The following is a 26,437-nucleotide window of genomic DNA, read 5'->3' as shown; positions in this document are numbered from 1 at the left end:
TTGAAAGCTACATTTATGTCTTCATGGCAGGTGACGATTTCCCAGTCCAAGTCCTGTAGCTCTTGCAGGACCTTTACATTGTCACAGCGTCTCACATTAGTGTGGGATTCTTCATCCATGTTCTTCCTCTTTGAGTTAGGAATGCCATATTGACCCATGGCGAGAAGATGTTTGAACCACCATTATTCTTCCTTTCAAAATCCTTAGCTTCGTTTTACCACTTTACTAACAATAATCTAAAACATACATGTTCATAACTAACAATAACCAATAAACCTTAAGTATGAAGAAAAATACACAGAATGGAAAATCCACATTGAACATTGTGGCTAAATGACTATAGCTTAACAAAAAATTGGTTCACAATATTCACATCAGTTTGGTTCCGGTTTATAACTTGCAGTTGAATCTATACTGGGTAGTGCAAACCCCGTTGTTATTTCACCATTCTTCTCTCAGTGGTACATTGAATGCAGAGGAAATTTGACTAGCGATTGAGCTCGTATTATTACTGCCAAAAACAAAAACAAAAATATACATATTCATTTGTTCACATACTCTATCATAGATAAAAAAAAACAATGATTTTCCAATTCTACTACCTAAATGTTTACCCTTTTTATAATTCGATTGCTTATTGTGTGTAAAACAATTTTCGAAATAAATATGTTTTATGAATATTTGTTATAATCAATCCTATTTTTTTACTTTTTTTTACAAGTAAGTCCAACAGCTGGTTGCGATCCTACACTTCTCTTTTTCTGACTGCTAATGACAAACGTGAACTTTTCCTTTTCTCCGTGCATCCTTGCATCAAAATTTGTGTAAGGTGTTTGTCAAACTTATTGTAATCGTATTGGTGTGTAAAATTTAAGATAAAGCACTAATCCCCTTTCCAACGCCCAAATAAATTTATAAAAGTTACTATTTGTTAAATATTAAACATTTTCAATGGCTGTCCAAATAGAAACAATTGACTTGGCAATGGATTCAGATGAGGTTCCTGATGAAATGATTCCACCTAACAAAGAAAAGTAAGTGTAAAACATTTAGTAGCTTATCTTCTGTTTTTACAGTATAAGTTAATAGTACCCCTACGTTCAGTTTTTGTTATATCGATGTATGTATTTTTAAATATATTTTTCATAGAAGCTAGTGATTATTTTTAATCATAGTAGGTTTATTATAATAGTATATGTTGATATGAGTTACACATTATTAACCTGTTGCAATTGGTCTGAATAATGCAATACAGACTAAGATTTTAGACAGAGAAAATGAATAATAATCACAAATTGTAAAACACTAAAAAAGCCACTAGCCTACTTTTACTATGTGAATCAATATTTCTTTGGGTAATGTTGGTAATTATCATATTAACCGCCGGGGCGGAAAAAATACGAGTTTTGCGTTCTTAACTTATTGGAATCGTCCTATATAAAAAAAAGTATAAGGTTTGATGGGGTGGAAATGAGAAATAACGAAGTTCTAGAAAATAAAAAATTAAATAACTTTCCAGTAATATCTCCATGTTCTACATCCACGTCTAGCGTCACGTGACCTTTTGTGGCCAATGATTGAACCTCGTGATGACGTCATCGGTTGCGCCGCCATCTTTGCAAACGTAAATGAGAAATTAAAGAAATGAGCAGAATTTTGATCAAAATTAATAATGTTTTTCTTAATTTCGAGAAAAAAATTAATTACGAGTGCCTCCGGCCATCAGCGCGGGCTTCGGCAGCACCTTCGGTGCTGCCGAAGCCCGCGCTGATGTCAATAAAAGAAAAACATCCCTCGAGATAGTACCTATCAGTAAAATATAAAATTCTCGAGGGGCTGATCAAAAATATAAATTGAAATGTAATGCAAAGGCAATTATGTAAAGTTTAAAAACTAAATAAATCATGAAAAACTCAAATATATAGATGGATATTAACAGAGAACACTTACCATTAGTGTGTTGGCGGATATAGCTAAACAGCAGCAACAAAAAAGTGGTCTATCACAACGAAACGACACAGTCTCCCGGTTTAAAAAACACCACTCGACCGCACGACGAACAAATACACTCATTTTTAAAAATGCCCTGTTCTATTAAAAAAGAGATAATTTCGTTTCGGTTAAAACGTAAGCTCTTTACGTGCCCTACGAAACACTCCGACACACACAATTCACTAGGGTTGGTTGAACTAGTGGATGGTTGATTCATCATTGTAAACTCACTCACTCAATCCGACCTACTGAACACGATATCTTGTGTAGAACTGACCTATGCCCCGGACAACTCAGATAACAGGTATGCTATCAGTCCCGGCCGCAGATAATATTCAAGTAAACAGATTATCCAGACACAGCACACAAACTGAACATTAAAACATTAGAAACTTTACCACTTTTCAATATACCCCCTAAAATCATGTTATTTGTCATTTGCACCCCCTAGTACTATATATATTTTTTGTTCAGGAGGGTGAGCAGAATACGTTGGTAACGTCAAATTCGTGATTTGCCGCCCCGGCGTTTAATCTTACTGGTACCGTAATGTTTATTATTAGTCAATTCAAAATATTTGTTTTGGGTAGACTGAAATAAGCGGCCTACACTTGTCATTCAATTGTTTTGATAGAACATTTCGGTATTTTTATTAAGAATAATTAGATTCAGAAATTTATTAAAAGTAACATATGGTTTTAACTTATAATTATAATAATGGAATGAAAACAATAAGTACCTTTTTTGAGAATTAGAAAAACTTGAAAATGGAAGTTAATAGGCTATGAGGAAATTGTGTGAGATATTACAAAGTGAAAATGTTTGTTTCAAGTGGCTTCAAGATGTGGGTTTGGGTCCTGGAAACCCATCTTGTGATTTCTGCAAAAGTAAAAGGAAGGGTCGTGTCAGAGGTGCAAACATGGTGGTTTTAGATGCTTAAAAAACAAACAAAAACACTCACAATGCCATTCTAACCATTGATCCATTGACCGGTGCAAATACCCAAACTATTGAAAGTTCTTAGTGAGCAGTCATTAGAAGTTTAAGTAGTGGAATACCGGCAGACTTGTCTAGCGAACCATTTCTGTGAATTTTTGTACCGCAGGGAAGTATGTTTGTGTGGGTAGAACCCTTTCAGTTGCTCACTGCTAAGTTATAAATACTGTATTCTAAAGTTTATCTAATACGTTTTAATAAGTTTTTTGTTATATTTTATATTAGGCTTTTGTTAAATTTATTTGATCAAAAGTCGTATTATTCTTGTTGTTAATGAATTATAATTCTTGCTGCTTACAATTATTGTATAATATAAAAGTTTATGATATATCAAAACGTTCGATCAAAAGAATTGAATGACAAGTGTAGGCCACTTATTAAAGTCTACCCTTTGTTTTTTTCTTTAATAAATTTTCAAAACAACAGAAAACAATTAAATTTTGTAAAAGTCGAAAAGAAAACTTAAAAGGAACTAATAATTGAATGGGCTGACTAGTAATGCCTCGATGAAGTACCGATCAGTAAAATATTACAAACTCACTTGATCATATTATTCTATGTAGCAGCACAATGGCCGATAATGGAATTGCACACAGAATTTAAATACTCATTATGAAGTACAGTAAAGGCAGGGTGACTTGAACCCATGTTTGAACAAAACATAGCCATATCTTTTGCATTTAAATTTGGTAATTTTTACCATAGTATTTATTGTTCAGTGAGTCTTAGCTAGTACTCTAACAACAGTTGATTAAATATTAATAATTCTAAAGCATTTAGCAGTTGAAAAAAAAAGAAAAACATGTGGATCCTTTGACCTGAGGATACTTAAGCCCACTTCATATATTTCTGTGTAATTAGAACAGTATCAAGAACTCATAGGTGGCTCATTCGGTATTTGGCACAATTTCGATATTATATAATAATTGTACAACAAGAATTATTAACAGCATGAATAACACATTACAACAAAAAAATAACTTAACAATAGCATTAAAACAATCAACTTTAACCTGCACTACATGTTGGAGATACTTTTCTTAAAGCTTCTGCGGATAGCTGTGAACAACCGCTTTTGTGAAATGGAGGAAAGGATTCTTACTCAACAGGATACTTCTCTGCGGTACAATCAATTACAAAGATAGTCTTCTAGACAGTCTGCCACTCCTCAACTTCTATGACTGCTTGCCAAGAACTTTCAATATCATAATCATTGCCATTTTTGGAATCTCCAAAAAATAGATAATCCTCGTTGTTTATATTAGACAATATTATAAGTTATCAATACGTTGAAGTCATATGTTAAGTTAAATATATTGTAGTATTGAATTATTAATTTGATAGAAACAATCAATACGTTTGATAAAAACAACTGAATAACAATAGGTCGCTCTACTCTATTTTTATTTTTCGTTCCTGCAATGAATAGGTATGAAGTTAACCTAACTGAAATTATTTTTTTCTTTGTGTAAAAAAATAACTGAACTTGACTCTTAAACTCAATTGTCTTATGTCTTTTGTATCGCCTACATCTTCTTTTGCAAATTTTCTATACTTTTCTATTGGTAATTTTCTATGCTCGGATCAAGTTGTATGGATTTGGTATTCATGATTACTGAAACATTGGAAAATGAAAGTTTTTATTTTGTTACAGAACTGCTGAGCTCAAGAAAGACCTGGGAAACTCACAGTATAGATTGAAGCAGTATAGCAAGGCTCTTCCATTTTATACTGAAGCCATAGGTAACATTTCACATTTTAATTAAGTATATTACTATTAGCAGTCTGTTGTATTACACTGTGTTCACTTATTTGTCATTAAAACAGAACACAGACATAAATAATGAGAAAGTAGTGAGTTACATGTATTTGAAATGTTTGGTTTAACACTTACTAGTTACTGACCATTGACTTATTTAAATAAACGGTAATTCTAAGCAATATATGGGTCAACCTCGACTTTTCTCATATTACAATATAATGTTGTTAATACAATAGTCAATTAGAAAAGGAAATGACTAGAATTTCTTGCCGTAAAGCAGTTATAGGGAGCAGGCAACCGCCAGACGGTCATATATTGGTTAGAATTACCTATTAGTGATCAGGGGCACTGACGTGATCTGGGCTTCAAATTTGGAACTACTTGAGTTAATTTTTTTTCTAAAAGAGCAAGCAGCGCGAAGCGCTGCTCAGCGTGCAGACATCGTGCGGGCATCGTGCGGGCATCGTGCGTGATCTGGGTATATACTGAATTAATTTCAGTCCGCGCGACGTTATCAGTCACTGGCGGCCGGTCCTAATCAGTTGCTATCGTGATGTGCAGCCGTTCGGATGTTAATCCTTTTTTGTGTAATTCGTGCGAGTTTACGTTAGCGTCATTTATAGTTTGTTCTGAGGATAGTATAACTTTAAGAAATTTTTTATACGACCACAGAGTTTTATCACGTAATAAAACATGTCCGAGTTGCGGGGGTCAAATGACCTTAAATGAAACGGATCACGTGTTTCGATGTTGGAACAGGATAGAAAAGACTGATCGTAACCGGAAGAAAGTGAAAGTCCAGTGCAAAAAGTATGTGTCTCAGTATAAATTAACTTTTTTCGAAAACCATAATCTCACAACGCGAACAGTGCGCCGATTTGTGGCTTATTGGGTGTTATTAAAACCACCACGACATGACCTGCTAAGACATGAACTCGACCTGTCTCATGTTGCTGTAGTAGATTGGAGTAGCTATCTCAGAGAAGTTTGTGTGATTAAATGCCTGCCCACTGCGCAGCGCTTTGCTCTGCTTGCTCTTTTAGAAAAAAAATTAACTCGAGTAGTTCCAAATTTGAAGCCCAGATCACTCAGTGCCCCTGATCACTAATAGGTAATTCTAAGCAATATATGACCGTCTGGCGGTTGCCTGTTCCCTATAACTGCTTTCCGGCAAGAAATTCTAGTCATTTCCTTTTCTAATTGACTATTGGAACATTATACTGTAATATGAGAATAATCGAGGTTGACCCATATATTGCTTAGAATTACTATATAAACATTTTTTCTGTTACATTTATTATCACATAATAAACCACTTATTTGTTGAAAGTCTATGGGTGTGAAGTTCTGATGAAGTAATAAAGCTTGGGTCTCACCAAAAGTTAGGCTCTTGACCACAGATGGTTTTAAAAAGAGAAATACTGAATCTGTGTGTCTGCCTAAATTTAGATCTAGGCACTAACCCAGTCAGATAGAGAGAAGGATGAGGTTGCAGGCAACACAAGTGGTAGTTCTCAACAATCTTGTTATTCGTAACGTTCTTGATTGTAGTGTTTCTGTTTTCTTAACATTCATCACTATATTTGGTCGAAGAGAATTTTAGGCTTCATTTGTGAATGGTGTGTCTTGGGATGTGTTACAGTTTACAGCTGGTATTTTTGTGATCTGCCATAAGGCCTTTGATTGTGTTAGTCACAGAAATTTGCTCACATACAATTTTTAGCATTGGAATAACAATAATGCACTTTATATCATGCAGTCATATCAGGCCCATGTTGGGTACTTCGAAGAGGCGGTGGACACAAGAGTGGCGAGGGCGAGTTTTGGTTTAGGTGGTTCAAGAATGGTGAATTTAACATGGAGGATAAAGAATGTCAAGGAAGGCCAGAAAATTTTAAAGGTGTAGAATTGGAGAACATATTGGAAGATGATTCTTGCCAAATACAAGAGAATTTGTGACAACATTTGGAGTAACATAACAAACCATTTCGGTATGTCTTAAAGCTATGGGGATGAACCAGAAACAAGTATATTGGGTTCCAAATATGTTTAAGCCAAGAGACGTCGAAAGGTGCCTGGAGATGAAAAGTAAATTCATTAAGATAATTCAAAGCAAAAAATCATGGTGAAGACCGGGCCATACATCAAAATCAACCGCAAAGAAATAAATTCATGGATTGAAGGTCATGTTCAGCATTTGGTGGGGTCAGGTAGGAGTAGTGTATTGGTAGCTACTGCTTGATTTCTTGTCTGCTGGATTATAAATGTTCATTTGATCCATTTCAATTAATATTTGCAATGTCTTAAGGCAAAATAAAAGACAGAGTAGCAGTTAAAACATTATTAGTGCGATTTTGCTAACACTCATTAAAAAGGAGAGTGAGGCAATTTTAAATTACTTATATTTCAAAACAAGTTACCAGCATTAATTTCTTATGGAAAGTTAAAAACAATAATGTGTTTACAAATTAAATGTTCTTTGAGTGAATTTGTAAACTAAACCTAAAAAAGTCTTTAATTCGGAGCTGGAATGGCAAAGATGATCAATAACGGTGTCTTAAAAAAACTAAATTTTAACTTTGCCTACCTAGCTATATTTATGAAATTTTCATAACATCATACAGGGATTCCTTATCATTTGATAATTTTAAGCAGAAACGCAGATACAAATAATACTACACATAAAATCATTTGTAACTATCCAATACACAATTTAACTCTTTTTTAAAGAAGTCCCCACTATATGTGGGATATTATGTTTATATAACAAAGTGAATTTGTTGTGAATATTATATCTTTAGTTATATAAAATTTTGTTCAAAACAAAATGGATTTTTTAATTGAAAAATGTTACTATGGTGTTGTAGAATATTTAAAGATGGTGCTTCTGCCTGGTGTCATTATGTCGAGTATTGTGATATCTGTCTGATATATGTCTCTTCACTGAGAGGTTTTATTGATGACACGTACATGTTCTTTTTACAGTGTCTAGTTTAAACTGTGTTTATTGATAATTTATATATTTGTCTCTTTCAGAGCTCTGTCCAGAATCAGCCTCATTGATGACACATACACGTTCTTTTTACAGTATCTAGTTAAAACTATGTTTATTGATATTTTATATGTCTTTCAGAGCTCTGTCCAGAATCAGCCTCATATTATGGCAACCGAGCAGCTTGTTACATGATGATGTCAAAATACAAAGAAGCTCTTGAAGATGCTCGCAGATCAGTCACTCTCAACCCTAAATTTACCAAGGTATATAATAATTTGTTCTGAATTTCGATAAAGAAATTATTGCAAAGAGTAGTAAGAATTATTAAATGGTTAGATCATTTTTGTATTGAATTCTTTGGTAAATTGATCATGCACACATTTTGGTGAAGACTTCTAGAGTTGTTCAACAGACGAACTACACTGTTAATTTTGAATATTCCATTCCAATTTCTGAGTACCAAGCAGAGCACAGTGTGTAATATTGGTAATTTCATTACTACATCGCTACTGTAATCTCTGGTAGTGAATGTGTTATACAGGGTGCATTATGAAAGTAATGCACGTCTTCTAAGAAAAATAGATTTATTCATCTGATTGGTATAAACGGTTAAAATTCTTCAAAATAGTCACCTTCTGCACCAATACACTTGCGTAGACAATTCTGTCACATCTGGAAACCCTCGACTGGAATGCCTCTCAAGAACCTTGTAACGTGAGCTTAGATGTTCTCCATCCACTCCCAGTGCTTTCCCTTCAGCTCTCTCTTTAGTTAGGGGAACAAGTCACACAGAGCCAAGTCAGGGCTGTGATGAGGCTGGGCACCATGGTGTCTTGTTCCAGGTCAGGTGGTTGTTAACAACGAAGGTTGTGTGGCTGTGGACATTGTCGTGGTGGAGCTTAAAGCCTTTGATTTCAGGCCTGTCGCGCACGACCCGGTGTTTCAGTCTTGAGCACCTCCAGGTAAAACACTGCGTTCACAGTTTGTCCTTGCAGTACAAACTCGAAATGGACTATTCCTCGGACATCAAAGAAGACAATCAGCATTTTATTAATGCGAGATTAGCTCATGCATGCTTTCTGGGGTTTGGGAGAAGATGGTGTGTGTCACTTCCGTACTGAGATTGCAAAAGGCCTCTTAAAGCATTTTATAAGTTTCTGTTGCTTTTTTCCAAACCGCACACAAAACTTGATTGCCTACCGCTGTTCCAGCAAGGGCTCCATAGGGTCGTGACGCAGTTGAAAAACAGACTACGTGCAGACACATCCTACCACTCCTACTGCTTAGACCGAACTGAGAGAGGGTGCGTTTGGAAGGGCAGAACCCCCACCACATTATCTGACTGGTCCGAGCGTGTTGCGATAAATAGTCGTGTTATAATAAAATCACGTGCATTAGTTTCAAAAAGCATCCTGTATATCAACAGCACCCCAGTTATTGAAGGCTACTTTAGTTTGGCCGGCCAGAACCAGTTTGTTTTTTATAAAAAATACAACCTAGTTTTTTTATTAACTAATGAGATCAATTTTCTTAATAGAAGAATCTAAAGAAATTAACTGATGTGAGCTACAATAGTGTTGATTGAAGTCAAAATAGAAGCTAAACTAAATAATGCATTTTTTATGTCATATTTTGTTAATTTACTTACTACTTAAAATCAACTGTCAGACAAATAGATAATAGCCATATCAGCATCAGCCGACAAGATAAACAATATCAAATCGTTGTTACGCAAGGTGGTGCAATACTTTAGAACGGCATAAAAGATAAAGAGAGTAAAACTGCTTCCTTAGATTTATTAACAATCATTATTTGATACTGCCTTTGTATTGAGGAATAACTTGAATAGAAGTGAAGTGAATATTTAGTTAACCTTGTTACACGGTCTATTTCAGAATGTCAATTTAAATTTGTATAAAACTATAATAATGTATATAATTATAAACCTTTTAACACTTTTTCAACTTTTTATTTTCATACCATGTATATTTCGAATTCTCAGAATTCATTGGATGAATTCCCAGAATTCGAAATGTACATAGTATAAAAATAAAAAGTTTAAAAAGTGTTAAAAGGTTTATAATTATATACATATTTATCAAACACTTTTTGAGGCTACATCTCTAATATAATAATGTATTGAATGTTAAATGTATTTCCAATTAGGTTTTCTTCATATGTATATACATATGTACTGGGTGTCTTAAAAGTCCCACCTCTGCCCCTATTAGCTTGTTTATGAATAGAAATGGAGTGATTTACTTTAGGGGATTTTATGACAAACTGTGGAGTTTTTTTATGTATGCAAATTTTTTAATTCCCCTTCTCAAAAGGGGTATTTTGGGAATTCACAATTTTTAAATAGGAACCCCCTAGTAAGTGACACCTTATTTTAAAGGTATAGAAAGAAGAATGGCACAAACTAGAGGTCTTTAATGTTGTTCTATCAAATTTGGTGGCAAATTAAAGTTTGAATTGTTTTATAAAATCTCCACAGTTTAAGGTAAATTTAAAGTTATTGTAAGCCAGATAAAACATTCACTGACTAGTTATTTTCAGAACTTACAACACTAAATTATAAAACAAGTCATTACAAGAATCAACAACCATGATTAACATAGCATTTAATAGGTTTTGTTTTGTCTGATTGAAGCCCATTAGGAAGTCCTGGGAATACCAATAACTGGTTTTGTCATGTCATCTCTTATTGGTTACCAGTTAGTATGTGAAACACATATGTCCAGTTATTGTGTAAAAGTGGACAATAATGGATAAAATGGCAATAGTCTAATTTAATTTAAATTAATATTGAATTACAATATTAATTATAATATGTGCACGTGAGAAATAGTTAATTTATTACCAGTACTGAATATTAAAAATATTTTTTAATAAATTCACATACAAATATTACTAAATGTAAAGAATACATAACATTTCCAATTTATTTATTTTTCGGGCGAGGCCTTTCAAAACCAAAGGTTTCCTCATCAGGCGACTCCACAGAGAATGTATTTTATTTGAAGGCTGACAAAAGTAATAGATGAGGAAACCTTTGGTTTTGAAAGGCCTCGCCCGCCTTACAAATTAAACAGAAGCTGTAAATAAACTGGTGACTGCAGTTTGTAAACTAATTGATATTATTAGTTTTAGAATTAAAGTAAGTGTGCCCTTATTAGGGATGGATCAGAGTGGTGAAGTGCTGCCTTGCCCTTGGTGACACATCAACAACTGACAACGCTCTGACACGACTTGCTGAGTTAGAGCCAAACAATCCAGCTGTGGCAGAAGAAAGAAAAAACCTGAACATACTGAAACGCCATGAAGAGGATGTTAAAAAAGCGTATGACAAAAAGGACTATAGGAGGGTGAGTTCATAAATGGAATATTTAATTATTATCAATACCAATATTATTCAGTCAACACCAATCAACGAAACCAATACTCCCTGAATTAGTGATGTAAAAACCTTTTTTTAGCTAAATAGACATAAAAATACAGAATTATCAGTTTATTATAATATTATAAACATATATAGAAATTATACAATTTATTGTTATTTTACTTTAAAACAATTATTTAATTGCACAGATGAAATGGGTTGATTACAATAGGGGATTAGTAGGACTCTTAATCCAAAGTCTAGTAAATTAATTGTTTAGCAGTTAGTTTTAAAATATTTTTACTAAAATTTCACCAGTCAGTGGGCCAAACACCATGATCTTGGAGTTTAGTTGTTTATTCCAGCTATCAGTATGGGTAGGAGCTTTGAAATTTTGCATGAGATTTTCTTCGGAACGGAATTTGCCAACTTTGGAGTTAAATTAGTGCAGACCCAACATATTAAGTATATTGTGAAAATATTCTCAAGAGAAGTAGAATGAATTTATAGATTCAAGTTTTCTAGATGAAAATGACTGCATGGGCCTAGTGGATTAGACTTCCATTTAACCCTTATAACGTCACAGATGCTGTATGGCGCATAGACAAACTATCTCCAAACGGCAAAGACGCGGTACAGCGCATCGACACAAAACTGCGTCTATAGCAAATTTAAGTTCCTTTTAAATCCGATCAATGTCACTAACGGTATGCGTCAACCATGTGTGTGGGTTATTGACCTATGTCAAGCGTCAAAATATAGCTGTCACGTTACATTGTTTGAAACAATAGACGCGGTGTCTAGACACTCTCCCCGCCATACGGCACAGACGCCGTACAGCGCGCGCGCTTTTGTTTGCAGTTTGGCTTCAGGTAGTGCATGTCTAACCATCGCTGAGTCGGTTTCCTTCGTCGTGTTTTCTGTTTATATAAAAGAACACTATTAGGTTAGTTGTATATTTACAATCATGCATTTCTTTTTTATATTTATCACAAGTGTAATTTATATAATTGTCTGGTAATGTTTATAGTTTAGCTAATAAAATTTTGTGTGCCTTTTATTTTGACTTTATTTATATCTACAATTTAATGTCCCATAAATATATGTACGTACAAGATAATTTTTAAATTTTTACTTTTTTATACTTACCATAATTATAGAAAGTAAAAATAAAAATGAACTTTACACATTAAAATTTTTTTTTTTTTAAATATTGTGCCGTTTGCTAGAAATCGTGAAAAGATATACTGACGTTATAAGGGTTAATCAATTTAGAATATTTCCAAAGGTTAAATCCAATTTAAAACTCAAAAGAGTTAAGGGATGAAAAAATTAAATTATATTTATATTATAACATTCACACTAAGGAACTAAAACTTATTTCAGGTTTAACTATTTAAAATGAAGAGGTTAAGAGTAGATCTCATAAAATCATGTGTAATAACCTAGTATTGTACCATAAACAAAATTATTTAAAAAAGATAAGTGCTAGAGGTTGATTTTGCTAAAACACGGGTTTTTGAAAAATTCATTTGATATTATTTTTCATCATAAAAACACTTTTTAAATTCTTTTTCAAATTTCTATACTTAAGACAATTTAAAAACAATTAAAATCATGTGCAATTAATATATTACTTAATAAAACAAAATTCAAAACATAAACAACTTGCCTTACTCAGGCAATTTTCAAACAAACTCTACACAACACTATCTTTGTGGACACTCGGATCAATGGATGTATCACTGGCACAGATGTCTTCTAAAATTGTTATTATGTGACTTTTATAATTGTTTAAAATTCATTGTTATAAATAATTAACTTAGAAACACTTAAAATGACTAAAAAACAACTACATAACATTCAAAACACTTCTGTTATTCATCACAACACCACTAATCAACTAAGAATATGGTGCATTTTTAGTTGTGTACACCATCTAGCAACAGTACAAAGAAGAACATAGAATACAAATACAGCAACAAACCATAGAAATAACAGTTGAAAAGGTTAGTTCAGTTCATGTATTGGTCTTCAGTATGATGTCAGCCAGTATGGGATAACTGTAATGAAATATAAATCGTCTCGTACCGAGACTCTGGCACTTTTTGCATAGACACGTATCATCTCGAAGCAAGACTCTGTGCTCAAGCGTATTTTAACATCGTCTTTTAGCAAGATCCTTGGCACTAAAAGGGTTAATTATTAATTAATAATAATATAATATGAAAAAAGACAATGCAAATAACTTTAACCAGTACTAAATACTATCAGCTTATTTAAAGGGAGCAAAAGGTCAAAAATGTACAGATTTGAATTCTAAAATCTTATATAAGCTACTTTTGTATGCTGAAGAAGAAGTTAACACTTTGTACCCTGAGCCCGAGTATAGGTCGGGCCGCGTCGGCAACGCCTGCTACCGGCGCCCGAGTATACCTCGGGTCGTGTTATTTAATTGTATTATTTAGTTCAGTCATCTTATTTTAGGATTCAAACATTTTTATTATGTTCATTGGTTGTCTAAGTTCGTATTTGTTGGTTTTGAGATCCCTGGGTCACGTTTTAGTAATGAAATACGTATATTTATCGTCATATTACAAGCGAGTCTAGACAGCTGATCGTAGGCGCCGCGGCTGATCGTCGGTACTGTCATTTTGCTATGTAGTGTTTCACGTTGTGTTTTGTTGTGAGTCTTAGTGATGCCTTACTAAGTTTTCTACAAACCTTGCTGACAAATACTGAAGCAAATGTTATTATAATGTATTCTAAATGTGAATTTAACTGTTTGAAAAAATCAGAACTTTAGTTTCTTACTGAATTAAGTAAAGGCAAATGTAAGCAATGTGAGGTTATCCGTGTGTTTTGTTTTGTATTTACACTCGCTTTGTTCTTTCTTCTCGACTTTCCGTTGATTTTCTTTTATATTCTTTACTTATTATTTTCTAGTTTAAATAATATGGGTGATGAAATCAAAAGTGATGCAATTCGCGATCTATTGTTTAACTCCGAGTCGGAAAATTACGATAATTTTGATACACGCCTGGGACCAAATATTGATTTTATGAACGATCTAAACGAAAATGTGCGAGATCCTGTATTTCATTCAGACCATTGTGCTTTAAAAAATTACCACACTAAGGCGAACTACCTGAACTAACAAGCTATGTAGCAAAAACTTTTTTTGTATTTTTTTACATAACATTCAATATTATGTAATAATTTTATTTTGAAAATAAACTTTATATTTGTATACATTAAAAAAAGTATGTATCTCTATCTTTAAAAAGATATATAGTATGAGTTTATTATTACTGTAATAACACAGAATTTTTTTAAACCATCATAAAACCCCCAGGGAGCCACGCCGAAACATGTATTAAGGGCCCAGGGTACAAAGTGTTAAATTCAATTCTGTTGTCACTGATTCACATGACGGACACAGGCAATATTTGATGAATGTAAAAGAATTACAGAATTTTTGGTTTTATTGATTTTTTTGTTCTTTTGGAACCAGAACTAGATAAATAACACTATACATATACTACTATGATTTTATACAAAATTTACAATGAGGCCCTGTAAAACCTACAAAAATCAGTGAACACTTTAGAATTTTTGTTATACGCTTCCAGGGTAAAATATCTCCTTGTGTTTGTTTGGAGATGATATATTTTGCTGGTGTTGGTTCTTGGTTCCACTTAGAATAGAACTAAGAACTAAAATATTTCATCCTTGTTATTCGAGCATATTACATTTATACATTTTAGTTAGTTTTAACATCACATCAAAATGAATAATGAAACTCTATCTTATCAATAATTTTAACTGAATTCGACTAAAGAGTTAAATCAAGGTACTACCTTAGCAACTACATATTTACTGATAATTTAAATGACAAATTATTTATAAAATTATGTATTTACTAAAAAGGAAGTGAGTTTATGTACAAGATTTGCTTATAGACTGATGTGAAATTTCAGGTAATCTACTTTGATTATTCAGTAGTATGTATCATTGACTGCTCAACACTCAGTCTTGAATGTCAAGTTTCTGTACAGAGTAGTAGATGTCACATGTTCGACTGTGTAGGTGGTGTATTACTTGGACCGTTCACTAGATGTCGCTCCTGCCTGCACACGATTGAAGGTCTTGAAGGCCGAGTGTCTGGCATATCTGGGTCGCTACCAAGAAGCTCAGGAGCTTGCTAACGACATCGTCTCTGCGGACCAGACCAATGCTGATGCTATCTACGTTCGAGGCATGTGTCTCTATTACCAGGATAATGTGGAACGCGCCTTCTCTCACTTCCAGCACGTTCTCAAACTCGCCCCTGATCATAAAAAAGCCATCGACATCTACAAGGTTAGAGAATATTCTTAATTCTGCGTAGCTAGTATTTAATAAAACTGTTAATCCATTGCAGGAGAAAGACACTCATGGATGGTGTGTCCTCAGTTCTGTCTTTACCGTTAACTGTTGTAATTCTTTGCATTTTTTACTTGAATGCGCTCAAATGGTCTCAGCTAGTTTCGGTATTTTGATTTTAATACAAAAATCACCTGACAGAGATCAGAAACCTTTACTTCATTCCGCTACCTCAATTCTGTTTGTTACAATTGTGCAATTGGTTTACCAATCAGAACTTGTGATTTTATTATTCTTGAGAGAAAATAACAGAATTAGTAGTAATAATAATTCACTTCAAAAGAATAACAATCTAATTTTTCATTACCAAACACATTATACCAGAAAAATTCCTCTAGTCGTGACACTGAATCTTCATTCCAATATATCTGAAATACACCACAACGTCTGCTGCTGAAAATAACTCTGACTGCAGATTGTAACACAGTACTGGCTTTCTGCAGTCTGCAAGGGGTTAAATGTAGAGACGTTGTGTATTGTTGTTAAATCCATTTATTTATCCATTGCAATCAGTTGTTTTACGGCATTTAAACGTTTAACATCATGTAACAAAATTAATAGGCACACATGTGTAAATATGCAGTGATCTTGATGCAAACTGATCATACATAGAATATTGTACGATATGATTTAATGATCTCAGATTATTCAAAAACATGGTTGATTCAAGGACAAGTGAGAGTGTACAAAATGTGATCCAAGCCACTGCTATTATTGAATCAATAATATTAACTCTTAGATCGTACTGAGAAAATAAATTAAATTAGTTAGGATATCTTTCAGTTGTTTACCAGATCGTATCTACAATTATAACTTTTATCATTAAAAGTGTTGCCACGTTATATCTACAGTTATCACTTGTGTCATTGAAAATGTATCTATTTTTGAGGTTATAACTTAAAAAAGAGAGATGTTATAGATAGATTAAGTGATGAGAACAATACTGAAAATAACGATCATCAGTTTTATCTGTTGAGTGTTGAAAGGCAAGAGTCCTGCTACATGCATTGACTTGCTAGTGTCCTGGAATAGATTTAATACTCTTACCAATATTTGAGTATGTTGGATTCGGAATTGTTTTTGAAGAGTCAGGTATTTTTGTAGTATGATTAATTTTTTCTATTTTCATTCCGATATTGGTAATGATTGGAAATTTTGAAACTTTGTTCTTGTAAACAAGTATGTTTTGATATCAAGTCAGGAATGAGTTATTGATTAAAATATGTAGTTAAGTATCTTTGTAGTGATAAACTTTAAGATTTACTGAACTTCAATGAAAGTGAAAAGAAGAAGTATCATTTCATTTTAATTGTTAATACACTTATCTAAGGTTTCTCTTAAGTCTAAGACTAAGTATGTGGGGTTACTTCAAATCGATCATTCATTACAAGAATTGTCATATTAAAAATAAACATTATACCCTATACTGATACATAGTTATTTGTATGTATATATTGTTGTTGTGACATTTTAACAAGTTCTTTTGGATTTGAGTTGACAAATGATTTAGATTACCAAAATCTTTTCCAGTCCAGACATGAGACAGATAATCTGCCCAAAATAACTGCTTTCTTAACAGATTTTAAGCAATACAATAACTCAACTAAATATTAAATGCTTACGCTAAACTCAAGTGAACACTTATGTTACGTAATGTTTGTTGGTATATTTTAGAAAGCAAGAAAGATGAAAGATTTAAAGGAACAAGGAAATGAAGCATTTAACAGTGGAAAACTTGCAGAAGCGTACTCCCTATACTCAGAAGCTCTTACAATTGATCCCAACAACATTTCCACCAACTCCAAACTATACAGCAATAGAGCTACAGTTTCATACAAGGTACGTGTTCTTATATATTGTGTAGTTGTCTTTACAGCCACTTCCTCATTGTTTTTTTACAGTTTAATAGTAAATATTAACTAAGGTAAGAAGAGCAGACTCACCTTTACCAGATTGGAATGTTGTTTCTCTTAAAGAGCATTGAAAATAAACAAATAAACAGAATATTCGCGTACCAACTGCGCACTTTGCCAATCACAGAGAGTTCAATTTGAAGTGTTTATTGTTGCCAAATTGTTTCCGCCCCTCTTTGTTGTGTTGCTTTGTTGTACAATCCTGTAGAACTCATATGATATTTGTTATAGACCACTGCTAATTTAAAAGCAACTCCTATTCCTATTGTTACAACTAATGTAAAGGTTCAGTTTTAATTTATATTTTTTTTATTAATCTGTCCAAGCCTCTCGAACTGTTTTTATAAACGATAATCAGAATTCCTAAAATGTGTAAAATAAAAGAAGAAAATTGTGGAATAACTTAGAATTGTTTTGACACAAAGTACAAATCTTTTATACGACACACTATAGGAACAAGGACGGATGTGCATCATCTGTAGTGAACAAGGTAGTAAGTGTTATAACACTTACTATTTAGAAGTTCATAAATTATTCCATCTTGAATTTTGTTCTCTTATTTGCTTTGATGTTGACAGTTGGGCAGATTAAATGAAGCAGTGACAGATTGCACGGCCGCGCTTAATCTCGACAGCAAGTATCTGAAAGCTTTGTTGCGAAGAGCTAAGTGTTACATGGACCTGGAACAGTTTGAAGAAGCTGTCCAAGACTACGAAAAAGTGTGCAATTTAGACAAATCAAGAGGTGAGAATTGAATACTTTTCTGCAGTGCAGTAATTTCCATCAACAAGATTATTATTAACACGTTCACGACAACGGCTTATTTGTGGATAATAAATTTAATTTAATTACATTTATTATCTAATTGGGATATGTCAATATTTAAATTATGTTGTCAATAAATGAGGATTATTTAAGATATGCTTGAAATTAATGTTAAATAATAAATTATTTATTAGCCCACTTCAATATTACTGTTATATTTTTTCAAGCCCAATAGTAAAACTCGGATATGCTTTTTTTCACACTTATCAAAGAGTATGTTGTATTTATTAAATCTAATTGTGGTGTACCGTTTTACTTTACTTAAAAAACAACAATATTTGTATTATAAAAATTCTTCTGTGTTAGAGAATTAAAATTACTTCTTTTCAGTGTTAGAGAATTAATTTGCTGAAAGCATCCGCAGGTTCGATGACGATTAGCAAGAAACAACTCTAAACACTTTCAAAGGCTTTAATCGTTACCACTACTACATATCAACTGAAACGGTCTACCTCACCTCACCTCTCAATTTCGTTATCAAACTCTCCCATCTGCGATGCGCGCCTCGCTGATAGAAGGCTTTTTTGTACTGTCCATCATCCTTCTGGGCCTACTCCTTCCACCAGTAATCCAGTTACCCCAAAATTACTATTTAATACAATCGGTACAGTGGGAAGTGAAAAGTGAAAACGAGCGAAGTAATTTACCATCCCATCTATCCCTTTTGACCTACCTCTTTGTCTGTACAGTTCATCCACTCTTCATTCTAATGTAATTTATATTCAGTTTGTGTGTTTTGAATTAGGAGTCCCAAATTAGAAATCAAATATGAGTAGCCTAATTGTAATTTCAAACCTTGAACACTGGCTGTGAATATTAAGCTAATTCCACTATTTTCTTTGAATGTCTAGAAAACAAAAGGCTACTTGCTGATGCTAAATTCGCTTTGAAGAGATCAAAACGAAAGGATTACTACAAGATTTTGGGTGTTGAACGCAACGCTTCCACTGATGATATCAAGAAAGCTTATAGAAAACGTGCTCTTGTTCACCACCCTGGTAAGTAGTGTGTCTTCATTCAAGAATGTGTTTATTATGTTAACAATTATTATTATATTTTACTTACGTGTTAGACATAAAATCTGGATTAAGTTGTTTAACTGTATTGTTTAAGCCAATACAATGACTATTCAATCTATTTTCTACATGTATACGATGATGAATAAAGATATTTGAATGTTTAATAAAATAGTCCCTGCTCAAATAGTAAATATGCAAATAAAAAAACCATTTGAAAACTGTCTTGAACTTAAAAACTAAAATCCCACTAAATTACAGTTTTATCACTAAAACATTTCTCTGAATTTGTTTTTGATTCAGAAATTTTAAATTACATTTTTTTGTGATAATGTTATACCATTATGATAGTCTACTGTAATTGAGAGTTGTTCTATTTATTGATTTCTTATGTACAATGTAATTTACATAAGATACATTTTGTTTTGTTCAGCATTAAATAATTCTGAATAAACAAAATTCAGTTGTTGGAAAATGTTCAGTAATGTATAATAAAAATGTATACAGGAATATTTTCATTCCATAACATTTTATTTAAAACATTATTCTTTGAACACTACTGAATAATGGTTTTATAATTACAGTTGCCATATTATAAATAGGCATGCTTCAGGTTAGATACAAGAATACCTTGTCCCACAGCTTTCCAGCTTCATCTGGTGTCCCACAGGGTTCTCACCTAGGCCCCATCATGTTCAACCTATACATTAATGCTCTCAAATGCAACCACCTGCTCTTTGCCGACGATATAAAATTATTCATGAAGATTTCTACCGACCATGATGCGGCTCTGCTGCAGGAGGACATCAATTTGGTTGTCCGTTGGTGTAGTACGAACAAAATGTCTTTCAATATCAGCAAATGCACCTCTATTACTTTTCATCGCACCATGAACCCAATCATATTTGATTATTCAATCATGGATACACCATTGGTCAGGGTTAGTGAAACCAAGAATCTTGGTGTTATATTTACCACCAATCTAAGTTGGGAGCAACACGTTATGACCATATGCAGCAGAGCCCTCAAAATTCTTGGTCTTCTCTTCAGAGTTTCTAAGCCTTTCTCCGACCTGCGCGTCTTGAGGACGCTGTATTGCTGCTTGATAAGACCACACCTTGAATATTGTTGCGTGGTGTGGTCCCCTCACCAGTTGTATTTGAGGGATAGCATTGACAGGGTGCAGAGGAGGTTCCTGAGACTTGCAGGAGTGCGCCTTGGATTTAGGTATCTGGATGTCCCAGTACAAGAGATTTCGTCTTATCTTAACTTACCTTCACTTGAAACAAGACGCTCCATCCATGACGTTCTCTTCTTGTACAAGCTGGTTAACGGAATCATCGATTCCCCAGACCTGCTACAGAAAATAAATTTCCAAATTCCCACTGGCACAAGATCTAGAGTCCTTTTTGAAAGAACTTCGGTGACAACTTCCTATGCAGCCAACAGTCCTGTGATTAGGATGCAGAGACTTGGATGCTTGCTACCAAAACACATGGACTTTTTCTGCGCTTCCTTGGCTTCCTTCAAGAGAGCTCTATGTGATTCTCAGTGCTTGTCCACTCAACTATGAATTTCATAACACACACGCACACAAATGTGGACCCGCACGCACACCTGTGCTCGTGTTTGGTTTTTGATGGTGCCTTTAGGGGGCCATACCCATAAGTGCCTTATTGCCTGGATTTAGTTTTGTGTTAGTCATTGTTGCTAACTTATTACTATAATTATAAATTATTATGCTCGCTTTTGTAATGGTTGATCCGTTGGAAATAAAATTTAAAAAAATTAAAAATCTACAGACTTCCTGCTATATTCACATATATTGTAAAAAAAGTTAAATTAAAAACATAAACATGGCATAAATTGTGAAGTCAAAGAATATTTGGTTAATGTACAGTATTTGGTAAATGATTTCTCCACACCATGACACTTAAAGAGTTAATATGTAAGTTTTTTTATAATTTGAATAACTAAAACATTTTACTTTAAAGTGGCACTCGAAACAAGCCCTCCAACTGCTTGTTATATTCATCTGTAATGCTGCACGGATTTTAAAAACTTTTGCAAGCATAAGTTGAAAGTAAATAATCAGTACATAAATATGTGCAAAGCGTTACATATTATGTATTTTTCGACAAAAGGTACAGAATAATACAGTAATAATTACAATTACTTATCATTGCATATTGATAAGATGTAGACTCTTTTTCACATGTAGCATACAGCATAGCACTTTACTGAACTCGCTTAAATAAAAATCCAAAATGAAGACAAAGTAAAAGTAAATTTGTTATAAATTTAAAAAATAAAACTTGTATGTGCCCATAGAAAATCTGTAAAAATTTGGCAAAGTGAAATGTTTATTTCAACAAGTGAGTTTTATAACACAAAAAAAAGCCAATGTTGGTATTTTACATATTTTTTACCTGTATGATTGACAAAAAGCTAAAAATCTGAAATAAAACCCTTAAGGAAAGTCTAACAAAATAACTCGCTTAATGACCGTCTTATGTAAGCATACAATTTCAGCTGACGATATGCATAGCTAAAATCATCTGTAGTCTAGCGATAGCATTTGAGGAAAAATTAAGATGACATGGGAATAAATTATAATCACAGTTTTTTTAATTTATCACTATATAAGACATTGTGAAATATCATAATTTATGGAGGCCACATTGTTTGGCATAAATGTCAACCTAATGTCATGTGGCGTGATGTTAGCACTACTAAATGGCATGCTGATATTGTGTGGCACCTCGAAAGTTAAATATCGTACAACTTTTGTAGCATGCTTTGTAATCAGTGATAGTTGTCAGTGCATACAAAATGTAATTAACACTATTTGCAGATCGACATGTGGCGTGATGTTAGCACTACTAAATGGCATGCTGATATTGTGTGGCACCTCGAAAGTTAAATATCGTACAACTTTTGTAGCATGCTTTGTAATCAGTGATAGTTGTCAGTGCATACAAAATGTAATTAACACTATTTGCAGATCGACATGTGGCGTGATGTTAGCACTACTAAATGGCATGCTGATATTGTGTGGCACCTCGAAAGTTAAATATCGTACAACTTTTGTAGCATGCTTTGTAATCAGTGATAGTTGTCAGTGCATACAAAATGTAATTAACACTATTTGCAGATCGACATGTGGCGTGATGTTAGCACTACTAAATGGCATGCTGATATTGTGTGGCACCTCGAAAGTTAAATATCGTACAACTTTTGTAGCATGCTTTGTAATCAGTGATAGTTGTCAGTGCATACAAAATGTAATTAACACTATTTGCAGATCGACATGTGGCGTGATGTTAGCACTACTAAATGGCATGCTGATATTGTGTGGCACCTCGAAAGTTAAATATCGTACAACTTTTGTAGCATGCTTTGTAATCAGTGATAGTTGTGCATGTATAATGTAATTAACACTATTTGCAGATCGACATGTGGCGTGATGTTAGCACTACTAAATGGCATGCTGATATTGTGTGGCACCTCGAAAGTTAAATATCGTACAACTTTTGTAGCATGCTTTGTAATCAGTGATAGTTGTCATGTATAAAATGTAATTAACACTATTTGCAGATCGACATGCGAACGCCTCTGATGGTGAAAAGAAGGAACAAGAGAAGAAATTTAAAGAGGTGGGAGAAGCTTATGGTATTCTATCTGATCCCAAGAAGAGGGCTCGATACGATAACGGTCAAGATATGGACGAGGGATTTGACATTTCAAGTAAGTGGTTACATCTGAAAATCTACTTTACAAATGTAAAAACCTTTTTTTCATGTTTGTGCAATTTGAAATTTATGTTTTAAAATAATAGAAATATTTAAAAGGATGTTGGTTTTTTCATGTTACTGTGTAAAAGTCCATAATGTGATAACTTCGCAGAAGAACTTTATAATTATGTTTATTTTCTATGTATACTTAGTCTCTTCATTGTTCCTCAAAAGTTAGACAGTCAATTCCACAGAGAGAACAAAATAAATTCCACAGAGATTTGATAGTATATTACTCAGAGAAAAGATGGTTGACTCTTTAAGAATAAATTGGTATGATGATATTTTCAAATCCAATTCCAAATCTTAATAAACTGATTCCCAATTCTCGAATCTTAAGTTATAATGGAATTTTTTAATTATGTTGGATTCGAATTAAATCATCACTAAACCTTTGGAGACTTCCCAATAATACAAAAAATCACCCAAAATAGTCTCTATTTTAAACGGACTTGTAGTGTTATTAGATACAATACAATAAAAATGTTTTATTTGTAAAGACAACTGTGTTGAGTAAAAAATGTTGACTTGTACGATAATTTAGGTTTTTACTATAATAGAGTATGTATATTGCTAAGGAGAGACTTTTCCAATTGCCTTTTATAGAATTGGAATATTATGTGTTCTTGTTTGAACATTGATAAGCATTTGCTTGTCATATTATTTTGTCGAGTTATTATTTGTTTTAGCTTTGTAAGATATATAAACATGTAACGATTACCATTAGGTAAACTATTTCTAGTAGCACTTCAATATATAGATGTGAAATAACGTAGAAGAAAATATTAGAGATCATAAGTAATTTAGAACATTTGAGTCAAGAAATTTGATTTCTTGATTTCAATATAACGAGTTGCATCTGTAGTCAGTCCCACTATATTAACATATTGAATATCTGCATGACACGTCAGCTTTTAGAATTCAAATACAATGTAAAAGACAAGATTTTATGAAGAAGAATAAATCTGGACTGCATTAGATTACCAAAACAACTTTTTCGTACAATTTTGTAGACACACACATAAGGGTATAAGCACTCAACATGGTATTTGAATTTCAGATGACATTGATCCCAACAACGTGTTCCAAGCATTTTTCGGTGACCAATCGGCAGGAGGATTCAACTTCGGTGGTGGCCAGTTTCCCGGAGGCTTCACCTTTCACTTCCAGTAGACTCTCCCCAACACTGTACAGTATCTCACAGATATACTTGATGTTCTATATTTCCTGGGTCAAACTCAATTTACCAAGCTGTTTTCAATACTGAACATTTAAAAGTAAGATTTTACATTTTCCTGTGTGTAATTTCTCGTTCAGTTAAGAGTTGTGTTTAAGTATAGTTTGTAGTGAAATAAAATAAAAGGATGTTTGATATTTGTTATCCAAAGATAGTAAAGATATCAACCCCTGTGTGTTGTGCTGTTTTGAATTGTTTGGACTGAGGGAATAACCCATTTTGTAGTCTGTAATCTACTTGAACACACTCGAGTGCAGCAATCTACATTCCTGAGCTTTGTTACCCACTGAACAAGCCTTGAACAAATCTACTGTAAGGAAATATCAACATCATTCTGAGTGAGAGATGTGCGAGCCTTGATAATTGAATTTTTCATGTTCAGTGTTATTGAATTTTCATGGAATAAAATTTTTTAGTTTTCAATAGAAATATTGCAGATTAGTAAATTTACTGACAATGTTAGTTGAATTTTTAGTATTTTCATAGGTCTTATTACTTTCTTTTGTGCTGTTTTTGTTCACCCACTAAATATTGCCGATTATTACGTTTATTTCTTGACTGGCTGTGTGCCTTGCTGATTATTGATTGTGTCCAAGTTGGGGGGGGGGGGGGGTGGGGGGGGGGGGGGGTGGGGGGGGGGGGGGGTGGGGGGGGGGGGGGGTGGGGGGGGGGGGGGGTGGGGGGGGGGGGGGGTGGGGAAAAAGGTTTACTAAGCTATATTATAAGTGTTTATACGCAATTAAATGACATTTTTGTAAAATAAAATGTATTTGTACATTTTTTGAATCCTGACGTAATTTTTACGATTCGTTAGTTTTAACGTAACTTTTTGAACACGTTAGCTCTCTAGGGTTAATGTCTTTGAATAGGTCACTTCCACTATAAACATCTCGTGACGCAAGTGAAGGCCTTACCCAGAACCTCCTGGGTTCTCTGTCACATAATAAAACACAGGTAGCGGCAGCTAGAAGAAGAACATCCTCATCGTCAGACCACATCTTCAAGAGTGGCTGCCCTAAAATGTTTAGGAACATTGTATGCAAAATATTTCATGATAGTAGCAAAATATAAACAAAGTTCCAGGAACAATGTTTATAAACATGTTTTGTTTCCAGTGTAAACGCGGCTTTTAGAATAGACTTCTGATAGTACTTCATGGACACTGTAGTTCACAAAGTGTATAAGAAACTGTAACTTGTCTTCCTCAGCAGCGCATATTTCGGTCCATATAAATGTTGCTTTTTAGTGCTTCCATTGGCTATAACCATGATGTTCTTTGGATTTACGCATTAGGATTCTGGTTTAATATATTTTTTTTCCATTTATAACATGCACTTAATGTGAAAATCACTATTTATATAATTAATACAATTAAGTTGAATAAATTGTTATGAAATATATTAAAGTCTGAACTAAACTAAAATTGTTTTATTTAACTTAAAAGAAAGCTAAATTTAGATAAATGGATTTTCAGAAAGTAAACATTAAACATAAATATTGAGAATTAATAAACAGCTGTTTTAAGACATAAAAGGTATAAGATAATACTACAGTAGTTTGCAAAATAGATAAACTTACGTATATGTTAAAGCATTTATGAAAATCTGTTGGCAACCAGTACAGCAGTTCTATTTGGCCGATTTTCTTCATTTTGTTTTTAAACAATAGATATTTGCTTACAGATCCGGCATCAAGTATTAAAAGTCAATCAGGTTTGGTATTTTTCAAATGTATTTAATAATGTTTTCCTCATATTCATTTCGTATAGGGATCTGAAACTTGCAGTTACATTTTATTTTTCAAATTTTTCCTATGGTAATAAACCTACATACTTCGTTTTTATTTAAGAATACTCAGTGAAATGTTCGCTTAATTTGAGATTCTGATCACTCAAATTGGTTGAGTCTGAGGAGACTTAGACGTGGACATTCGATCTAAATTTTGGTTTCTTTTTTTAAAGGACCTTTTATGTCGTGAAGCCATTGTCAGCTGCAAATTAGGCATCTCAAGAGAGGTTTGTTTACATCCTCCTCTGTAGACTAATGGTTATAGTCTCGGCTCTCTAACCGAGAGATCACGGGTTCAATTCTTGGGGAGGTC

General features: G+C 33.4%; 1 protein-coding gene across 2 annotated transcripts; it reads left to right on the top strand.

The window, feature by feature from the left end:
• The first annotated feature begins 760 nt into the window (after positions 1–760).
• Positions 761–24,512, top strand: LOC124364804 (dnaJ homolog subfamily C member 7). Of its 2 annotated transcripts, none has more exons than XM_046820567.1 (10): positions 761–1,034; positions 4,643–4,731; positions 7,884–8,008; positions 10,925–11,113; positions 15,217–15,489; positions 17,227–17,391; positions 18,044–18,209; positions 19,142–19,288; positions 22,904–23,053; positions 24,161–24,512. In XM_046820567.1, exons 1-10 carry the CDS (start codon positions 952–954, stop codon positions 24,271–24,273), a joined length of 1,500 nt encoding a protein of 499 aa, XP_046676523.1. In that variant the 5' UTR covers positions 761–951; the 3' UTR covers positions 24,274–24,512. The 2 variants fall into 2 exon arrangements, with proteins under 2 accessions (XP_046676523.1, XP_046676525.1); XM_046820569.1 differs by having other exon boundaries at positions 762–1,038.
• Positions 24,513–26,437: the final 1,925 nt, after the last annotated feature.

The sequence above is a fragment of the Homalodisca vitripennis genome, chromosome 6 (assembly GCF_021130785.1).
Source record: "Homalodisca vitripennis isolate AUS2020 chromosome 6, UT_GWSS_2.1, whole genome shotgun sequence".
Lineage (NCBI taxonomy): Eukaryota > Metazoa > Arthropoda > Insecta > Hemiptera > Cicadellidae > Homalodisca > Homalodisca vitripennis.
Note: the sequence above shows the minus strand (reverse complement) of the source record. Positions and strands in the feature narration are given on the sequence as shown.

Bases quoted from the DNA above. Each gene is read 5' to 3' on its own strand.
- LOC124364804 (XM_046820567.1), top strand. From the start codon at position 952: ATGGCTGTCCAAATAGAAACAATTGACTTGGCAATGGATTCAGATGAG. The intron at 8,009-10,924 runs GTATATAATAAT...TGCCCTTATTAG, and splicing joins TCAACCCTAAATTTACCAAG to GGATGGATCAGAGTGGTGAA. The intron at 11,114-15,216 runs GTGAGTTCATAA...TCGACTGTGTAG, and splicing joins ACAAAAAGGACTATAGGAGG to GTGGTGTATTACTTGGACCG.